This window comes from Schistosoma haematobium, chromosome 1 (genome assembly GCF_000699445.3).
Source record: "Schistosoma haematobium chromosome 1, whole genome shotgun sequence".
Taxonomy (NCBI): Eukaryota; Metazoa; Platyhelminthes; class Trematoda; order Strigeidida; family Schistosomatidae; genus Schistosoma; species Schistosoma haematobium.
This window is the reverse complement of record NC_067196.1, coordinates 4,937,848-4,960,497: the sequence shown is the minus strand read 5'-3', so window position 1 is coordinate 4,960,497 and position 22,650 is coordinate 4,937,848. Positions and strand designations below refer to the sequence as shown.

Here is a 22,650-nt window from a genome sequence, read left to right as displayed (position 1 = left end):
AGATATGAGGATGATGATGAAGAGGATTTAGATGGTGATGTTGATTAAGAAGATGATGATGGTGGTGATTTAAATGGTGATGATGTTTTTGATGATGGTGATGATGACTTAGATGGTGATGATGATTTAAATGGTGATGATGATGATGATTATGATGATGATGACGATGATGATGATTTAGATGATGGTTATGATGATGATCCATGCTACCACACTTAAGTGAGGAAATTCATTTATAAGATGAGAGAGAGAATGAAATGGAAATAATATCAACTAAGACATACAGCTGATCATGGAAAAATATACTTACAAATTTATCCATTCGTCTACGGATGATAACAAGTGTAGCTACACATTTGTAGATGGGGATTATACTTGAAAAGGTCAACTATACAAGTGAATTGATGCGTTTACATTTACACAGGATGATGAAATACATTGAAGCCGAAGATAACTATTTCTCAGTGAGCCTTAGAGGATATGCATCTCAACTCTAAAGCTTTTCAGTAACTGATCTTTAGAAACAAATCACGGTCTGAATTAAAACCTTTCCCATTACTTACTCGATAGCCACCAGTCCCCGAAACGTTGAAACCATGAGCTTCGTTGACATATGATTCATTTGACTGTTTGTTAGCCTTGGCAGCTTGGAATTCTCTTAGCTATTAAAAAGATGTATAGGAAAGAATGTGATGTATGGCGAAAAATCACTTCATAATATTAGTATATGTGTAGTTCATCGACCACGTAAAACTGAGAAGATAATGTCAAGTTGAAATTGTAATTGTTCGAGGTTCACAATTAAAAACTATGTCTCGGAAAGCAGATGTATCATGCATGTGTGAGCAGTGGAAGCTTGATAATAGTTCTCAAGAAATCTAAACACGGTGATGTATCAATTCCACGAAACCCCCGTTGGCATATTTACGTTATACAAATCTTATATCTGGTATGAAATAAACCGAAAATACCCGTCACGTTCAATTAGCAGAATTTATGCTTTCCGCCCACGTTAACTTTGAAATTTAATACAATGTCATATATTAGAGTGAGAAAAGTCTGTGTCTAAACCACTTTTATTTTAAGCAAGAAAACAAAACACAGTATGGCTTTGTTAGTACTATAAATAGAAAGCACTGTTCAGAGAAACGTGAGTTTCCGCTATGTACGACATGAGACCACTAGAAACAACGAATTACAAAGCTAGTTTAATTCCATTTAAATGATAGTAAGGCTTAGTGACACAACTGCAATTTATTCCGACGTTTTGAACAGGCGTGTCGAAAGATGAGAGTTAAAGACCTAACTTCTGGCACCAGGTTTTTGAAACTACCACATAGAACGTGAAGTGCACTGTATAACAGTGGATCATATTGTAGAACGTCCTTCGTAATTGGGAAATGTGTAAAGTTGTTAGTGTTTGACCATAGACCGACGTATCTCACGTAAAGAAAAATGACTGAGTATATAACGATCTTAAAGGCAAATTGTTATATTGAGCTGATAAACCGATAAACAGGGCCGCAAATGCCTAACAATTGGAAATTGATAGATAGAACAAACCGTCCTCTCCAAAACCGGTAACTTTATGCATTACCTGATTTCAGCCACCACCTTATTACAATGTAATGTTGACTGACACAGATGATCACGAAAAGACCACAGGATAAGTATTTTAGCGGATTTATGATGACACTATACACTTTTTGATATTCCTTCGACGACTTGGTTACAAGCACATTAGCGATCTATACCCGAACAATAAACACAAATACCCAGTATCGAAAGTGCCTGGACCCCCACATACCACAGGAAAACTGCTACTTAAATTTGAACAGATGATCTCACGAATTTTTCTTAGACCGAACACGTACTCCAATTAAGTATTTGCGTAGAGAAATCGAAATGTCAAAACCAACTAACAAAATAAAGGTATTCTGCAATAGTATGGTCATATGTCAGTAAACACACCTTTTTCTTAGCAGCCGCTATTTTCTCTGCTCTACTTAGTTCCGACATCTTACTTCTGCTAGGGTGACGTGTTAAATGAGCTTGGCTACCTTCCATGACCTTGGCTGCTAGGCTACTTTCAAGATGTTTTTACAGCATATAAACACCATAAAAGAGCTACACTCAAACTGAGGTTGTACAACAGATTATGAGCTTATACATCTTACAAAATTACACAAAAAATAACAAGAAGACATCTTCTTTGTAACGATTAACAGACAGAGATGAGAACATTTTATTTATTATTTGTATATAGATGACATTAAATGACTCTTAAAAGAGAGTGTCTTTGTACACATTCAAGGTTGCATTTTAGTTTCAACTCGAGTATACCGAAGTTCGCAAACTTGAACTGTGTTTTTGTAAGCATTGTTTGGTTGAAGTCATCATGTACTTACTCAACTGCTACATCCTAGTGGTCAACCTGAACAAATGGTGATCAGTGAATGCAGAACTTGTGCATTCCCAAATACGCTCTGCTTGATTACAAAAGGGTTGACTGTTACGATCAATGAATCCGAGTACGGGAATGACTTTTGGGTAATCCGTCTCTCCAAAAGTTTGTGAATATTTATGCTTCGAACTGTCCTCTTGAAGACGCCGCAGCCATTTCTAGTTTGATAACACTTCGACCAATAACACCTTCCATAAATGAATCGTGCTCACCCAGTGATACCAAAAGTCAGAAGCAAGGAGATTCGAAAATATATTTGATAGGCTATCAATATATCGAGAAACGACTGATCTAAACTGACTAGCGATTGCAAAAGTTCCTACTCGTGATCTGGTGCAGATGCATGACCGAGTGCCTTCAGCTAATTGAGCTCAATAAATCTAATGTATTCAGCACACAGTGCCGAATACCTACAGAGCTATTGCGTTTGGAGATTTATTTACCGATACATTAATTGCACAGCGATTACTGTTGTCTAATAAAGATCGAAAAGTACAGCAGTTTCATGTTGCTTACCTTGCGTTCAATCATTAACAAATTTGACGAAACGAGTAATGAATGTTTTAAGATCGACTTCCGTAGGAACGTCGGTTCGATTAACATATCTATCAAAACACCTTAGTTCTGTTTTTCCAGCCCAAGGGAAAATTATCAACTCGCTCACTGTTTGACTTCATCAATGACGACTAATTCCGTCAGCAATCAACGATAGTCCGTCGATGTCTCTTCATTTGATATCCTGTCTTCTTATTTTGTAGCATGTGATTTCTTCTACAACTATTGCTAGCAGTTTACTACGTGCCCTCAAAAAAGTGTGAGAATGTGGGACAAGAATATCTGAGGAAAAACCGCGAGCGGGCTACCCAACACCATGTTGGTGAGGTACGATTTTTCCTTGCTCAGACCGGCTATCAGGTGTTTACTCGCCTGCCTCTTGAGTCGCCCTCAAGTAACATGTAAAGAAGAATCTCCTTGAAAAGTAATGGTGAAAGTCAATCAACCTGAAGAACTGCTCCACTGCCTGATTAAAATAATAAGATACAAAGTGGAAATACATAAATATAATTGATAATTGTTCGGTTCCACGTAAGTGCTTGGCCTCCAGAACGGATTGGTATTCTGGAAGGAAATAAACATAGTGTATACATCTTGTGTACAAAACACTCTTTTATAATACATATATGTAAAAGTGTAAATTTGCTAGAAGTTGGACCCATTGTCAAACCCTATCAAATGTATGACTTTGGGTCGATGACGACCGCCTTTCATAACCAGGTACGTAACCAAGGGTACATAAGAGTACTACACAAAATGGGAAAGAATATATGGTTAAGGAGGAAAAAAATTGTGTAGAGTGTTAGGATCAAGTACAGTTGTTTCAAATACTCTTTTGTGGTTTGATTTAGGTATTCATGATATATTGAAGCAATATTTCATCAATTCATCCAAGCAACGAATTGGTCTGCGCCTTGGAAGTGTGTAAGCCCTATTACTCATTAGTATTATGAATGAATAATCGGTGTAAGGAAATATTGAAGTCATTTCCTCGTGACCTGATGTGGTTTAATGGCTACCCACCTTCAATACGATGTTTGTTGCCCGTAAGTCGCTCAGATATGAGAGAGAAATGACCAGAGGACAGATTGATGTGTCAAAGTGCCATATTGGAACAGTACAAGTTCTTTGTTTATATTAATAATAATGCTATAGAAAGAAAACTACAAGTTTGGTAAATTTCCATTTTACATTATACTTAAACCAACGATATATATAAGTTATTGACACAACGTGTCTTTTTTATAACGCTGGTGTCAAGTTCCAGGATTTTGTATGGACCACTAATAATAATTGGTTTAACGTTGGCATAGCGGTGATAATATGCAGTGCGGCGTATCCTATTGTAACCTAGAAGTTTAGCCAAGTTATTAAATAGTTCGGATTCGAATTGCGCTCCTTTATCAGTCGTTATTGTTATGGGTGTACCAAAAATGGTTACCCAGTTCTGCATGAAAACCTTGGCCACTGTTTCCGCCTTAATGTCCGCTATCGGGATGGCTATAGGGAATCTGGCAAATCGATCTATGCATGTAAACAGATAATTAAAACCGTTTGAACGAGGTAAAGGGCCTACCAAGTCGATATGCACATGGGCAAAACGTGCATCTGGTTGCGAGAAAACACCTATGGGTGAATTTGTGTGACGATTAACCTTTGATTGTTGACATGCTGAACACTCTCTAACCCACTTGTGTACATCCTTCTGTAAATTCGGCCATATATATCTGGCATTGATTAGTTTTGTTGAAGATTTTGCGCCAGGATGAGACAGAGAATGAAAGTTATTATACATCAACTTTCGCATACTTTTGGGAACGAAAGGTCGCGGCATTGCCTTGGTCGTGTCACAGTAGATTAGAATACCATCGACAGGTGATGAGAACTGTTTTAAATTAAGACTTGAATTGTTTGTTTTAAGTAGGTTTTGTAATTCTAGGTCCTGCTCTTGTTCGTGTCTTAACGTCTCGAAGTTTACTGTAGACTGCTGTAGCACGTTCATTTCTAGTCTGGATAAAGCATCTGCCGCCAGATTGTCCTGACCTTTGACATGTCTGATATCTCTTGCGAACTGTGATATATAGTCAAGGTGTCGGACTTCTCGAGGTGAGTATTTATCGGCTCTCGCTTTTAATGCATTCGTCAGTTGTTTGTGATCCGTAAAGACTATAAATTCCCTACCTTCAAACATGTGTCGGAAGTGTTTAATGGTTAGGTAGATTGCAAGAAATTCTCGCCCGAAGGTAGAATACCTTGTCTCTGTTGGAGCGAGTAATTTTGAGAAGAAAGCAATTGGTTTCCAGGCGTTTTTACCCAGTTGGTTAAGAGTACCACCTACTGCTTCATCTGAAGCATCCAAAATCAACGTAAGTGGGTAAAGAGAATTCGGATACATCAACGTAGTTGCTTGAGCTAATTTATCTTTAAGCTGTTTAATAGCTTCGATGGCGTCAGAGGACAGTTTGAATTCTTTTGGTTTTCCTTTGAGTGAATCTGTCAAAGGTTGCATTAATTGTGCACAACCTGGTATGAATCTGCGATAAAAGTTAATTAGACCTAGAAAACTTCTCAGTTGTGTTAGAGAACTAGGTATGGGGTATTGTTTGATGGTGTCTACTTCTTTTTTGATCGGTTTAATCCCTTCTGGGCTTGTTGTGTGACCGAGAAATTCTAAAGTTTGAACACCGAAAACACACTTACTTTGATGTATGTTCATTCCATGTTCATCCAGTCTTTTCAACACTGCTCGTACATGCTGCTCGTGTGATTGCAAATCGAGGCTGGCAATTAACAAATCGTCTATCTACCCCTGCGCAAATGGCATATCTCGAAGTAGGTTATCTATGAATCTTTGAAATGTCTGTACCGCATTTCTCAGGCATAATGGCATGCGTACAAACTCGAATAAGCCAAAAGGTGTAGTAATAGCTGTCTTGGGGATATCTTCATCGGCCACCGGGATATTATGATATGCCCTGACTAAGTCAATTTTAGTGACTATGTTCATACCCTGTAAACCGTTTGTAAAATCTTGGATATGCGGTATTGGGTACCTATCTAGTTCACTTTGACGGTTGAGGGCTCTGTAATCCCCGCACGGTCGCCAGTCGCCTTCATTTTTCTTTGGGACCATATGCAAAGTAGATGCCCATTGGCTATCAGAGGGACGGATAATACCGAGTTGTAGCATATAATGAAACTCAGCTCTGGCGATTTTGAGCTTATCCGGTGCTAGTCTCCTGGGTTTTGCAAATACCGGTGCACCTTTGGTTTTGATATTATGATTTACTTTCAGTTTGTCTTCGGAAGGCTGTGGGTGTGGTTTAGTTATGTTTGGAAATTCCGTGAGTATATCTTGGAATTTCGCTGTTGTTACTGGAGGAGTTTGAATCAAGTTAAGAGAGCTGATGTGACTTTCTTTGCCTTTTGTGTAATTCGAAGTTTCTTTCAGTGTTAAGCGCCGTTTTTTAGTGTCAACTAGAAATTCGTATCTCTCTAGAAAGTCCATCCCCAGTATTGCCAGATCTAAGTCGGCTACCGTGAAAACCCAAGGGAATTGCCTCCTGAACCCCAAATCTAGGGTTAAAGTTTTCTGCCCAAATGTCGCGATTTTGGTTTTATTTGCAGCTTGGAGTGTAATTGGGGATGTTTCTGGACTCAGCTTAGCTTTGTTTTGAGGAATGATACTAAGAGCAGCGCCAGTATCCACCAAGAAATTTAAGCCAGCGTTTCTTTCTCTAACATAAAACAGGCGACTGTTTAGACACACCTCCTCTGTCGTCGCGACCTGGGGAGGGGTTACTCGTTTCCCGCTGTCTTAGAATTATGCTTAGGCCAGGCGCATGGTTGCATGCACTTGGTTGAGTTGACACCAAACTTCCAATGGTACCAACAAAACTGCCCAGATTGTCTGGACATTTGTGACCTGTTTTGTGACGTGCATCGTGGTCGTTGTGGTGACCTGCTCCTGTTTCTATGACCCATTTGCATTTTGGCGACAGCCTCAGTGAGACTCTTAACACTCGCAATGAGTCCTTCTATGACTGGGTCTTTCGCTGACTCTACTTTTTGTGTGTGATTTATTGTGCCTGATCCAGTTGGAGGACCTCTTTCCATTATTCTGTCGGCTATACGCGCGAAATGAGATAATGAGGTTTCAGGATCTTGTGCATCCAAACATTGTTGGACGTAGCATGGGAGAGCTTGTATCCATCCTTGTTTTAGGACTGCTTCACCCACTGTGTTATCACCCACTAAGACTTGGAGGTGGCGTAAAACTGTGACGACGACTTATCATCTAATGTTTCTCCTTGGAAAAGTCTTTGGATTCTTTGGCTGTCTGATGATGATAAACGGTTCATTATCTCTCGTCTTAAGATGGTGTATGGTCGTGGTGATGGTGGACTTAAAATCAAGTCACGGACTTCTTTGGCGACTGAAGGAGGAAGGATAGAACACAAATCTCTAAAGCGAATCCCTTCAGATTTGATATTGTGTCTCGTGAAATAATTCTCTAGTTGAGCGAACCACAACTCAGGATGGATGCTTTGGAACCCGTATAAAACAAAAGACGTTGTTACGGAAAAGTGTTAGCAAAAGTAGGTACGAGGAAGAAGTTGAGACCATCGCCGTATGAGTTAGTTCATAGCGTGCAATCGATTGATGCGTGTTACTTGTCCTTGACCCTGACGGGATCGGCGAACCGTTCGACATACAGGGACTCAACCGCCAGATGATTTCGCAAGGGCTCAGCGACATTTGATTGGTCCTACGGACACTTTATGCGTAACAATATTTCTATTCAATCTCTTTACTTTATATTCATCAGTTGTAAGGTATACATAGCTCGTAACGTCATTATGTATTACCAAATTCATTGTCCGAGTCCTCACTTTGACTTCCGTCAGTATTACAGCAAATAACCAACCAGAGAATTCTATATTGTACCAAAAATATAATATTGAATAAAGCTGATGGTAATGATAACAATAATAATAATAAGAGTCACAGTGAACAGGTTCTCCCCGCTGCTATCGTATAACTTGCCTTCAACACCTCGAAGTTGCGAAACGGGTGGTGAGCTTCAGCGTAACAAGCCTTCTTACACGCAGACTAACGAAAAATCCCAGAGAACTGGCCACACAAATCACCCTCTGAAGCCTAAAATCATTGATAAAAATGGGGCGAGACTAATTTAGGGACGACCTTTGAACGAATCTTAAGTGACCTTGACAATTATTAGCCAATCAGAAGACAGTTAGTATAAAGTGGAAATACATTATATGAAAGTAATGAATTACAGTGGATATTCTTATTTTACATGATTTAAAAACTTGTTAAGGTTTGATTAAGGTTCAGAGGTTCTGAATTCATAATGCATATGGTATAGAAACTCGTCCATAGGGTTAGGGTTAGGTTTAGGGTTAAGGTTAGGGTTAGGTGAGGGTTAGGGTTTACAGTTAAGGTTGGGGTTAGGATGCTAACATACGATCGGTTTACAACGGAGTTTAGAGAAGAGGTGTTTATTGAGAGGCTACAACCCTAACCCTAACCCTAGGCTACAACCCAACTCTAAACCCTAACCCTATGGACGAGTTTATGTACCGTATGCATTATGAATTCAGAACTTCTGAACCTTAATCAAACTTGAACAAGTTTTTAAATCATGTAAAAGAAGAATATCCACTGTAAATCATTACTTTCTTATAATATATTTTTGCTCAAACGCTTGTGATTGGCTCGTCCCTATATTAGAGTCTCGCCGTCCCATCTGTTGTAACCTCTTATTAATCACCTCTTCTCTAAAGTACGCTGTGAACCAATTGTATGTTAGCATCACGTGTTCAACTTGGCTCCGTGAACTTGAAATTGCCCAAACGCTTCTGATTGGCTCGTTCCTAAATAAGAGTCTCGCCGAAAATGGTATTAATAGGTTTCCCACTCCACACCCTATCTACATTCCCCAGGATCATAACTGTAATTACTCTCAGGAAGAAACTTTACACACCCTTTAGTACCAATTTATCACATAAAAACGGCTCGCATGTGTAATAACAGTCGCAACTCCTTCCGGTTACGCACAGCAGACCTCTGTCACGCTAACGTAAATAGCCATAACAGAGGCTATCAGTCTAACCATCAAGACTATTTTGCACATAACCATAGCCATCATCCATCTTTACATATTATAGTTACTAGTCAAATACCAATGAAATATATGTCTGTTATTCTCTAATTTAATATATAGCTATTCTTAAGTAATAATCAAGCTAATAGATCGATTAAATTTTCTTTTTAAAAATGACACACATGATCTAATCAATTTATCTTCATTTTTGTTATGAAATTTACTTATATTACTGAAAAGGGAATAGAAGAAGACAGACGTTTTATACTACTATTAAAATAGTATCCATTATCTACAGATAGATATCTTTGATCCGATCCAATTGACTCAATGTTGAATGGATTCAACTTACTCATCACAATACATGGATTCATTTAACGAGAAAATGTCTTCTGCAAACTCATTAACAAATAACAAAGGTTGTTTAGAAGAAGTAAGTTTCATATTCAATTTGTGCGAATATTAAAAATTCTTATGAATATATAAAGAATGAATATGAATTTTTAGTTTTCGAAGAAAGATTTCAATAGTTGAGATCATGAATCAATTGAAACTAGACCACCATGGAAAACCCATATGCACTGGACGTCCGTTTCGTCCTATTGTGGGACCCCTCAGCCTCACGAAATCCGAACTCAGAAGCTAACAGTCTCGCGCGCGATATCTGACTTCAGTCAATCCACGAAATTCAGTGACACATCCACCAATGTCTTCAGTGAGTTACTATCTCACAACAGACCCGGTTGAACTCCACTGTCCACTGCTTCTCACCAGAACTCCAGGAAATATCTCTTGAAACCAGTCATTAATTATTATCTAAATAAGATTATGAATGACAGTGTGGAATGATTGAATTTAGGTACATAGAATATTAAAATTCGACTTTATGATCCATTCTTAATGTGAAATTCTTGAATATGATATCTGATTAAGTCATTCATGTACACTGTGAAAATGTTTCAAACTTGAACAAGTATTCAGCGTCGCATGATCTTTAACGGTTTCTTGACATAAACCTCTCGGAGTAAATGATATGAGAAAAATAATAACTGTATATAAGGAATAAAAAGTAGAAAGAGTAAGAAAAAATTTGGATAAGCCTTGAATACAGTTACCGTTATAACTTTTAGTTATGAACTATGTGATGTTCGAATAATGAGATATCTAAAGTCTTACCCAAACAGTTAAAATTGTTTTTGTAGGGCTCAGTTCATCAATCAGTAATGGTATAGATTACTTTCTGCTAGGAATTAGAAGTAACCATCATTTACCACTAACCAACCTAAACCTTGCATGTAACTTGGTAACTAGATAATCTATATTTCATAACTTTACACACAGACTCAGTTACTGCATTTAATATCAATATCAAAACGTTGGTTCATCCATACTAAGTCTATGTTTAAGTAAACGTTGATTCATCATCTTTGAGTCCACTCTTAAAATCACTTCCGTTATATCTTGAGCTTAGTTTCTTATTATATCACGTACAATTTGAGCAGTCGAACGCTAAAACCCTCCTAAGTCGCAAGTTAGAACATAAAAGACAAGTAAAAGAAATGTAATTTCAAACAGCATCAATTATGGTACAAAAATGTCAGGTATTTATAGTTTCTAGTAAAAACGAAATCATCATTATAGTCCTTAAATGTGCATACACAGGGTTATTAGCATTTGTCCAATAGGGAAGCTACACATAGGGATTCTGAAATATTCTCCCAAAACATGATTGAATGGAGTATCTTCAGCTCTTTCTAAGCTTCTTATAGCTTCCTCGAGTTCACCCATGGGTCGTCCTCACAACTTCAAACAGCAATTTCTATCTGACACTTTTTAACCAATAAAACTTCAATGTTTCATTTATCAATTGTTTTTCAACAGAATTCACTTCATCATTATGATTTTTGGACATTGAATAATAGTTTACATTCACCATGGCCATCAATTGAAGTGGACCAACTAGCGAATTGGTTAATTGAGATGAAATCAATGATTTTAAAAAAATCACCTATTTTCCAAAAGTCAGTATGTACATTATCATATTCCTTTTCGTCCAACTCTTCATCATCATCATGTTGTTCTTCTTGTTCTTCTTGTTCTTGTTCTTCTTCTTGTTCTTCTTCTTCATCATCATCTTCAGAAGTTTTTGGACCTAATGAAGAACAGTTGAGTGGTAAAGGTAATAAGAGATCAAAATGTTGTTTACATCACCTTAGATATAAACATAAACTTCAAAATCAACAAAAAATGATCACTTTATCAAAGTTGAAAATGAATCCTGAACATTTCGTTATTATCGATTGTCGTTATCCACACGAATATAATGCTGGACATATTTTTAGTGCTATTAATTTATCAGATTGGCCAAAACTTTATAAATATTTTTTTGGTATAAAACAACAATCTATTGAAACTACTGAAATGGATTTAAGTAACTCATTATATTCAACGGAACAACTGATTGAACCAAAACCATCTCATACTATATTTATATTATATTGTGAATTTTCTACAAAACGTGCACCACAATTATTTTATCTTTTACGTAATCATGACAGACTATTACATTTCAATTCATATCCTGCATTAAAATATCCATTTGTTTATATATTACATGGTGGTTATTCAACTTTTTATAAAAAGTACCCATATTTATGTGAACCAGATCTTTTAAGTATTTGGCATAAACATTGTAAACTGGTTAATAGACAAACGATGAATCCTAATTCACAAGTATATTCTGATAAAAATCATAATGAAATGTTAAACACACACACGCGCATCAATCAATCAACGAATCGACACATTAAAGTACCATTCAAAAGTATTACCAATCTCTTTCACAAGAAGAAAAAATAGAAGAAAAAGATTTATTTCATTGAACCAAAACTTATTAACTTACTTATGTCCGTTACTCCTTATGGAAGAGTATAAGTCACCCAGCAACATTCTCAATGCAACCTTGTCTTGATGAATCTTTTCCAGTTCTTTTCAATTGTTATTCTTTTTTTTCATGTCTGTTTCCAAGTTCCGACATAGTGTATTCTTCGACCGTCTTCTTCTTCTTGTTGTATGTTTCCCTTCACGATTCCATGTTATCGCTTGTCTCATGATGTAGTTCGAATCCAGTTCAATACTATTTACTTGTTACTTATTTATTTCATAATTATTTCCATCTCATTTCTTCTATTCATAATGATTAATATAAGCAATATCGATTCAATTCATTTTGATTGAAAAGGTTTCTCTCAAACGAAATTCATTAAAATCGCAACCTTTTCAACATTGAATATGTTTCATTTAATTCAATCATTATTAATGTCTTTGTTTAAATATATTTTTATTTTATTTTCATTGGTTGATTCACTAGAATTAAAAGAGAAAAGCTTGACAAATACAACGTAAATATGAGTTTATATATACATATAGAGAAACCTAAGGCCCTGGGTTCGAATCCCGCGAGCGGGATCGTGGATGCGTACTGTTAAGGAGTCCCATAATATGATGAAACGGACAGCCAGTGCTTCTAGGTTTTCAACAGCGGTCTAACATCAATCGGTTCATGATCTCAATCATTAAACGTGTAATAATGTATTCAACTATTTATTCATCTGACAGTAGACTGTAATAAAGGAATAATGAAATCATTAAAAATGATTGATATTCAGAAGAGTTACAATAAACTGAATAGCTCAAATATTGATTTATTTAGCCTAAATAAAGCAATTTGTTGGTAGCAGGGAAATCCAGGAAGTGCGTTTTTCCTGATCTAGCACTTATCATTTCGGTGTACTTTCATTCAAGTTGATCTTCTCTCCGAAGCTCAAACCCAGTACTGTTCTCTTCAAATGCCATTCCGTTATCCACTTAACTACTAAGTACAGATAGCTACTGCCTTTTGGAGTGGAGTTAATTTTAATTTATACATATTGCTTGTTTGGATCTTTTCATTAATAGTTTACTAATGCAATTTCGAGATGGTGGAAAAGATTTGTAGCTCAAGTGGACGATTTTGATGGAGTTTTGTTCTCTGAACTGGATGGTCTAGTCGTGGAGCACTCATCGTTCTTCTGAACGACGTTGTCAGCACAAACTTCAAGTAGACTTCTTCAGGTGGCTTGTACCTGAAGATTTGTGCTGATGATGTCGTTCAGAAGAACGATGAAAGATCCACGACCAAACCATCCAGTTCAGAGAACAAAACTTCATCAAAAACTAATGCAAATGTTAAGTCTCTTCTGATATACATACATCCTATATGGATTGCCTAGATATTGTCATTAATTTTCAAGCATTTTAAGTAAAGATGAATAGTGGCTAGCAATGGAATCTAGGATGCATGTTTTACCCTACTCGGATTTCATAAGGTGATTTTACCTGTTCAACTACAGTCATAAAACGTAAATAGGAAGATGCAAACAACTAATATATATAATCACAATCAGAGAGGGGTTTTCTGGAGATTGTAGTAGTTTAATAATTGAATGTATGAGTCATTTGAAATTAGACCATCATGGAAAACCTAGAACTACTGGACGGCCGTTTCATCCTACTATGGGACTCCTCTGCAGGGCACATTCATGATCCCTCCTCGTGAGATTCGAACTCAGGACTGGATTGATTGAAGTTAAACATTTCTGAAAAAATTTTTCACCTTTGTACAACTGAATAAAACGTTTGGTTAATAAATATTTCAATCCTATTTTACACAAGTCATATTGATAGTAACCATAATATTCGGTTACGAAAAGGAGTAAATGTATTCTTCTTTAAATTATCCAAATCATTTGGACCCAATGTTTTAAGATAATTTTAACGTGAATAAATCCAACACTTAATCTAACTAAAAGAATACCAGCTTCAAACCGAATATAATTGGAACGTATATTATCGGACCATTTTATCAAGGATCACATATTCGAGATGAAATCTACAAAGTATAGTCTTTATCACTTACTTACTTACTTGCTTACTTACTTACTCACTCAATTACTTACTCACTTACTTACTTGCATACTTGCTTACTTACTTACTTACTCACTTACTCACTCAATTACTTACTCACTGACTTACTTACTTACTTACTTACTTACTTACTTGCTTACTTACTTACTTACCCACTTACTCACTCAATTACTTACTCACTGACTTACTTACTTACTTACTTGCTCACTCACTCACTCACTTACTTACTTACTTACTTACTTACTCACTTATTTACTTACTCACTTACTTACTTACTTGCCTACTTACTTATGCCCGTTACTTTTCGTGGAGGAGAATAAGCCACCCACTAGCACTCTCCTTCCAACCTTGTCCTGGGCAATCCTTTCCAGCTCTTTCCAGTTGTTATTCATCTTTTTCATATCTGATTCCATTTTCCGACATAATGTGTTATTTGGCATCCTTCTTTTTCTGCTTCCCTTCAGGATCGCAAGTTTGGGCTTGCCTCGTGATGCAGTTTGATGATTTGCGTAATGAATGTCCTATCGACTTCCATCATCTTTTTCTAATTTCCTCTTCATTTGTAAGCCGCTTCGTTCTATCCCATAGTAGATTGTTGGTGATAGTACCTGCAATTTCTTGATGATGGTTGTAGTAGTTCTCCAGGTTTCAGCTCCGTACAGTAGGACTGTCTTGACGTTCGTATTGAAGATTCGCACTTTGATATTGGTTGACAGTTGTTTTGAGTTCCATATTTATAACTTAAACTTAGACACACACACGCACACAATCATTTATCCTCATTTATCCTCACATTGTGAACTCATATAATTTATATCTAACTGATTCATGTTATCCTATTTATTAGAGTCAACACTTGGATCTGATTGAATAAGCACTGAGTATATATTTGATTTGATTGTTTAACACTATATACTGTGACCAGTGAGTTCAACTGGGTCTGTTGTGAGATAGTAACTCACTGATGACAATGATGGATGTGTTGCTCTATTTCGTGGATTAGTTGAAGTTAGACATTAACACTGTTGGATGCTGGACCAGTGGTCTAGTCGGTTAAGCGCCTGGTGCGATACCGATAGGTACTGGGTTTGAATCCCGCGAGGCTGGGTCGTGGATGCTCACTGCTGAGGAGTCTCACGATAGGACGAAAAGGCCGTCCAGTGCCTATAGGTCTTCCATGGTGGTCTAGCTTCAATCGACTAATGATCTCGGCTGTTAAAATCACTATATATTTTGATGATTTTGATTATTACCATGAAGTAGTTCAGAAAAGTTTGTTGGATGAAATGTTAGAATTAGTTTAAACTTCAATTGCTGAGATTATTTTAAATATAATTTTCACATAAAATGTCTTCTCTATACTCGACGCCCGATTTCTGTTAAACCATTCTTCTATATTTCATTGGCTGAGACCATGAGTCAATTGAAACTAGACCACCATGGAAAACCTGGAAGCACTGAACGGTTTTCCGTCCTATTGTGGGATTCCTCAGCACTTCGTATCCACGATCTCGCTTCACAAGACTCGAACTCAGGACCTATCAATCTCTTGCGCTAGCGCTTATCCACTAGACCACTGAACCGACCGGCATCCACCATTGCCGTCATTGCGTTCCTATCTCACAACAGACTCGGTTGAACTCCACTGGTCACTGCTTCTCACTAGAACCCTAGGTAATACCTCTTGAAGCCAGTCACTAGTGAACATATGTTGATTCATATCAGAAGGGTTTTTATGAATATTATATTAATTTCAATGATTGAGATCATGAGTCATTTGAAGCTAGATCACCATGGAAATTCTAGTAGTCCCACAATAGGATGAAATAGCCATTCAGTGCTTCCAGGTTTTCCATGATGGAATAGCTTCAATTGACTCATCATCTCAACCATTGAAATTACTATAATATCCACGAAAACCCCTTTGTGATATTCCTCTATATATTGACAAACATTGGTATAAATTAAAACAGTATACTAATACATGTTAGTTTCCATTGGATCCGTCAAGTTGTAATTCACTCTTTTCTAGATTCATGAATCCATATATGTATACTGATGAGTTTTACAAGCATTACGCTGTCTTCATAAATTCAACCGAAATGACTTAATTTACATAAAATAACATTAAAAAATATGACATTACAACAGTGCATATATATATATATATATATATATATATATATATATATATATATATATATATATATATATAATTCCAGCTTTATCCTATAAACAAATTAAAGGGAAACATACCAATAGTTCAATGATATACTGATAACTAACCCTTATAAACTAGATATGTATACGAATGTGTATTTTGAATCTGATTATAGGTATACACAAAATGACTAGGTTAATAATCTCATATGTTTCATTTAGAATAATCTGGTTTATTTCAAATGGTTTATTTTAATATCATAAATTAGAAGGTATTGATGGTTGGATACAATACTTGTTAACTATTGTAAATATGAAATCTGTTTAATTGCTAGACCTAATAATCTAATCAAATAGATTACTTGAAGACTGTTGATTGAGATGGTCTAGATTGTTTACACGCAGTAGTCATCATCATTATGCCTTAATTAACAAATATTATAAGCAAGGATGCATAATGGTTAGCAGTGGAATCTGGGATGCGCGTTTCCTTCTATTTGAGACTCATCAGTTGGATGTACCAGGATAAATTAAATTTAACTAATATTAAATTCACTTGGTAACGTTTACTTCAATCTTCCCATTGATGTTTAGGACTGTAGTTGATCAATCTCTTATTGGCATATATGCATCCTGTGTGCATTGCCCCAATATTGTCTTAAGTCACAAGCATTATGAACTAAGACAGAGAGTGGTTAACAATAGAATCCAGAAGACGCATTTCATCCTACTTGAAACTCATCAGCTGGATGTGCCCAAATCTCAAATTTGTTATTCACACCAAGTGATGAGTATCAAATTAGGACGAAACACACGTCCTGGATCCCACTGTTAGTTGCCATGCATCTTTGCTTAGTAACCACAATTAATTTTCTTTTTCTTTTTATAAAATATATTTATTTCTTTAAACGAAATGAAAAATAAATCAAAATGAGAATGAATTAAATAACACATGAATCATTCATTAGAAAGTGAATAAAATATTTTTCTTTTCATTTTGTTCATTCATTCAAACAAAACAAACCAAAATATTAACCATGAAAACAATTGTTGAATACATTATTTAAATTGTATTTATACCGTCTTATTATTTCTTATTATGTTGACCACGTCACAATTTGTAGTAAAGATATTCATACTAGTACTAGTGCTATTATTATTATTATCATTATTATTAGGAGTAGTAGTAGTAGTAGTAGTATTCATGTCATTTATAGGAATAATATTAGCTGTTGTATAAATCAATCTAGTCGAATGATTATCATTGAATTTTGTAGCGGTTTCATCTTTTTTAATTGGATGGTTTGAACGTTTATGATTTTCTAATGAACGTGATTGACGAAAGCCTCGATGACATATTGAACATGAAAATGGTTTTGATGTTTCGTCCTATTGTGGGAATTCCCGGAGTTCCAGTGAGAAGCCGTGATCAGTGGAGCTAATCCTTGTGGGGTAGAGACAGGTATCTACCTCAGTACAATGGAAGATGGTCGCAAAATTTCATGGATTGATCGAAGTTAGACATTGACACCGTTGGATGCCTGCTCACTGGTCTGAAGTTTAAGCATTGGTGCGCGAGACTAAAGGCCTTAGATTTGATTCCCGCGAGCTGGATCTTGAATACGCAGTTCTGAGGAGTCCCACAACAGAACGAAACGGTCAACCAGTGCTTTCGGATTTTCAGTGATGGTCTCACATCAATCAGTGCACGACCATTGTTGAAAACCTAGAAGCACTGGCTGTCCGTTTCATCATATTATGGGACTCCTTAACAGTAAACATCCACGAACCCGCTCGCGGGATTCAAAACCAAGGCCTTCGGTCTCTCTCTATATATAAACTCATTTTTAAGTTGTATTTGTCAAGCTTTTCTCTTTTAATTCTAGTGAATCAACCAATGAAAATAAAATAAAAATATATTTAAACAAAGACATTAATAATGATTGAATTAAATGAAACATATTCAATGTTGAAAAGGTTGCGATTTTAATGAATTTCGTTTGAGAGAAACCTTTTCAATCAAAATGAATTGAATCGATATTACTTATATTAATCATTATGAATAGAAGAAATGAGATGGAAATAATTATGAAATAAATAAGTAACAAGTAAATAGTATTGAACTGGATTCGAACTACATCATGAGACAAGCGATAACATGGAATCGTGAAGGGAAACATACAACAAGAAGAAGAAGACGGTCGAAGAATACACTATGTCGGAACTTGGAAACAGACATGAAAAAAAAGAATAACAATTGAAAAGAACTGGAAAAGATTCATCAAGACAAGGTTGCATTGAGAATGTTGCTGGGTGACTTATACTCTTCCATAAGGAGTAACGGACATAAGTAAGTTAATAAGTTTTGGTTCAATGAAATAAATCTTTTTCTTCTATTTTTCTTCTTGTGAAAGAGATTGGTAATACTTTTGAATGGTACTTTAATGTGTCGATTCGTTGATTGATTGATGCGCGTGTGTGTGTTTAACATTTCATTATGATTTTTATCAGAATATACTTGTGAATTAGGATTCATCGTTTGTCTATTAACCAGTTTACAATGTTTATGCCAAATACTTAAAAGATCTGGTTCACATAAATATGGGTACTTTTTATAAAAAGTTGAATAACCACCATGTAATATATAAACAAATGGATATTTTAATGCAGGATATGAATTGAAATGTAATAGTCTGTCATGATTACGTAAAAGATAAAATAATTGTGGTGCACGTTTTGTAGAAAATTCACAATATAATATAAATATAGTATGAGATGGTTTTGGTTCAATCAGTTGTTCCGTTGAATATAATGAGTTACTTAAATCCATTTCAGTAGTTTCAATAGATTGTTGTTTTATACCAAAAAAATATTTATAAAGTTTTGGCCAATCTGATAAATTAATAGCACTAAAAATATGTCCAGCATTATATTCGTGTGGATAACGACAATCGATAATAACGAAATGTTCAGGATTCATTTTCAACTTTGATAAAGTGATCATTTTTTGTTGATTTTGAAGTTTATGTTTATATCTAAGGTGATGTAAACAACATTTTGATCTCTTATTACCTTTACCACTCAACTGTTCTTCATTAGGTCCAAAAACTTCTGAAGATGATGATGAAGAAGAAGAACAAGAAGAAGAACAAGAACAAGAAGAACAAGAAGAACAACATGATGATGATGAAGAGTTGGACGAAAAGGAATATGATAATGTACATACTGACTTTTGGAAAATAGGTGATTTTTTTAAAATCATTGATTTCATCTCAATTAACCAATTCGCTAGTTGGTCCACTTCAATTGATGGCCATGGTGAATGTAAACTATTATTCAATGTCCAAAAATCATAATGATGAAGTGAATTCTGTTGAAAAACAATTGATAAATGAAACATTGAAGTTTTATTGGTTAAAAAGTGTCAGATAGAAATTGCTGTTTGAAGTTGTGAGGACGACCCATGGGTGAACTCGAGGAAGCTATAAGAAGCTTAGAAAGAGCTGAAGATACTCCATTCAATCATGTTTTGGGAGAATATTTCAGAATCCCTATGTGTAGCTTCCCTATTGGACAAATGCTAATAACCCTGTGTATGCACATTTAAGGACTATAATGATGATTTCGTTTTTACTAGAAACTATAAATACCTGACATTTTTGTACCATAATTGATGCTGTTTGAAATTACATTTCTTTTACTTGTCTTTTATGTTCTAACTTGCGACTTAGGAGGGTTTTAGCGTTCGACTGCTCAAATTGTACGTGATATAATAAGAAACTAAGCTCAAGATATAACGGAAGTGATTTTAAGAGTGGACTCAAAGATGATGAATCAACGTTTACTTAAACATAGACTTAGTATGGATGAACCAACGTTTTGATATTGATATTAAATGCAGTGACTGAGTCTGTGTGCAAAGTTATTTTGCTAAAATCATAGTTTTCACTTATTTTTCACTGATAACACATATGTGATAAATTCAAGAATGTTAGTGAAAAGAGTTCCGGAACAGTAACACTAACTTGTTCTTTAGTTTTCTTTAAATCTTTATGAGAAATATTTTGTAAATTTGTACATTCACTGTTTAAATCAGTTAATCGACGTTCATATTGATCTTTCATTAAGTTCATTTTAACTGTTGGACATTCATATGCTCGATTGCACTTTTCTAACATTGAAGCTAATTCAACATTTATTTCCTAAGTAAAATATAGAAAGAAAGAGTCAATGTCATTTGGTTCTTTTCAATTATCTTCAACTATATTGTATCAAATAATCAACAATTATCATACACATATATAGATAAATATAGTTATCAGAGTTTTGTATTATAGTTGTGAAGTCCTATGTAAATGAGTTGAAAATTATGCAGACGAATAAATTAAGCAAATGGATAAACAAAAAAGAATCGAGTTCCTAGTCCAGTAGACTGTAATACACTAAATATGGCCTAGAAGATCTAAATAGGACTGTGAATTGGTGCCTCACTTTTCAGCCTTTCAGTTCTTCATAGAACGACGGTTTAGTGATTAAGGTATTTGAATTTCAATCAGTAAGTAGCAGACTCAAACTACAACCCATCGGTTTTGATCACTAGCTCTCATAACTAAAGTGTATCTTAAAGCCGACTAAATAAATCGGTACTAAGTAAGAAATTCTAATAATACTATACTTCAACAAATTTAACTGGATAGTACCGGTTAGTACAAGCGAATAAATGTCGCCTACTAGCACATCTTCCCTAAACAGACAGTGGATTTATATGATGAATAATAACAACATACTAAGTTATGAAAACGTTTTATATAAGTCACAAATTACGGAGAATAAACCTGTTAAACTAACTTTAATGAAGCTCAAAACTATGGCTTACTTTGATTTGCAACTTAATTTTAGAAACCAAGCAAAAGACAACGTTAATAGGATGATATGAATTACTGTCACAAATACAAGAAACTGAAACTAAGAATAATTCTTTTGGCCACCAGAACCTTTATTGCAGGTTAATTCAATAATGTGTGTTAATTCCAGACTAAATAACACATGTCCGAGATTATTCAGGGATATTACATAAAACTTAACTCAGATGGTAATTATCTGTGGAATATATAGAATCACTTTTCCTCCTCTCATAACTCTCTACACAACTGATCGAATGACTCAGTGAACAACTGTTAGAAAACCATCGCCATTCTCTTTTCATTATCTGCTGTCAAGACTACATACAACTATGCAACCCAAACATGATAAATATCGTGAGATAAACAGACCAATAAATGAACAAACAAACGGACGCCTTATGAAAATTGTAGACAGAAAAAAACAACTGGTTACTTTATTGAGAGTATTACAGAATTAGCAGTAACTTACTTCAAGTTCTCGCGTTAAATGATTTTGAATCATAGCCATTTGAGATGATTCTCCGGATAATAAAGAATTCGGTGAACAATGTGAATAATCTTTTGTCAACTGATCATGTGATTCACCAGTTTGATTAGAGTATTGTCGACATGATTCAGGATAATCAAATGATTCTAGTAAACCATGGTTCGAAGTAAATTCATTCATTATTGGACTAGTAGTGCCTGATGTATGCATTGAACTAGTTAAACGTTCTGATGTCTTTAATATGCAGTCTAACTGACAGGTTAACTGTAAAACTTTCTCAGTAGCAGCTGTAGGTCTTTCATTTAGAAGATTGTATACAAAGAAATTACTCAGTGTCATAATTTAAGGTAAAGGTAAAGGTAATTATTTTCCACTAGATATGAATGCATAAAAGTGAATTTGTTAAGGTAAAACAAGCATTATACACAAAGTTAGATGATGGCTATCACTAAAATCTAGGAAACACCTTCCATCCTATTTGCAACTCGTCAGCTGGATGCACTTGCATACAAGAGTTGTTGTTCACGCCGGGACTTTAACCCATTTCCGTACATCCACCCGACGAGTCCCAAATACAGCGAAACATATATCCTGGATTCCACAGCTAGCCACCATCCATCTCTCCGTAAAGAATTTCCCTTGCTTATATGAAGAAAGTAAAAGAAATTACAATAGGACCGCCACTGAGTTTTATTCTGAGACATGTCTAATGACATCTCAAGACACCGTGTTGCATTATCTGTAGGGCCCAGTCAACGAGTCAAAGACACCAAACATGGCCCAGATTGGTATAAGACACTCTGGCTTTCACTATAAATCAACTGATCTCATCAGTCACGCCACTATTAGCACTAACACAGCTACCCAAATACACAACCACTTTCAAATCCTCACTATTAAAAGTGACTGCAGACACAGGCTCCTGACAGTCTTGTAAAAGTAATTTAAGGTACAAAGCATATGGTATACCTACGAATAGTCATCGCCA

The 22,650-nt window shown here is 35.5% G+C and overlaps 2 protein-coding genes across 2 annotated transcripts; one reads left to right on the top strand and one right to left on the bottom strand.

Moving 5' to 3' along the window:
- Window positions 1-9,413: 9,413 nt before the first annotated feature.
- Window positions 9,414-12,400, top strand: MS3_00007528 (uncharacterized protein). Its single transcript, XM_051215819.1, has 2 exons — window positions 9,414-9,579; window positions 11,028-12,400. Exons 1-2 carry the CDS (start codon window positions 9,484-9,486, stop codon window positions 12,003-12,005), a joined length of 1,074 nt encoding a protein of 357 aa, XP_051072968.1. The 5' UTR covers window positions 9,414-9,483; the 3' UTR covers window positions 12,006-12,400.
- A 4,945-nt stretch (window positions 12,401-17,345) lies between these two features.
- On the bottom strand, window positions 17,346-22,001 carry MS3_00010021 (uncharacterized protein; the record flags this gene model as incomplete). The annotated part of the gene is made up of 4 exons (XM_051218350.1): window positions 17,346-17,660; window positions 18,790-19,641; window positions 20,297-20,473; window positions 21,645-22,001. 4 exons carry the CDS (start codon window positions 21,999-22,001, stop codon window positions 17,346-17,348), a joined length of 1,701 nt encoding a protein of 566 aa, XP_051072967.1.
- Window positions 22,002-22,650: the final 649 nt, after the last annotated feature.

Excerpts from the sequence above, each read along its gene's own strand:
- MS3_00007528 (XM_051215819.1), top strand. The coding sequence starts at position 9,484 with ATGGATTCAACTTACTCATCACAATACATGGATTCATTTAACGAGAAA. Across the intron at positions 9,580-11,027 it reads ACAAAGGTTGTTTAGAAGAA|AATTCACTTCATCATTATGA; the intron begins GTAAGTTTCATA and ends GTTTTTCAACAG.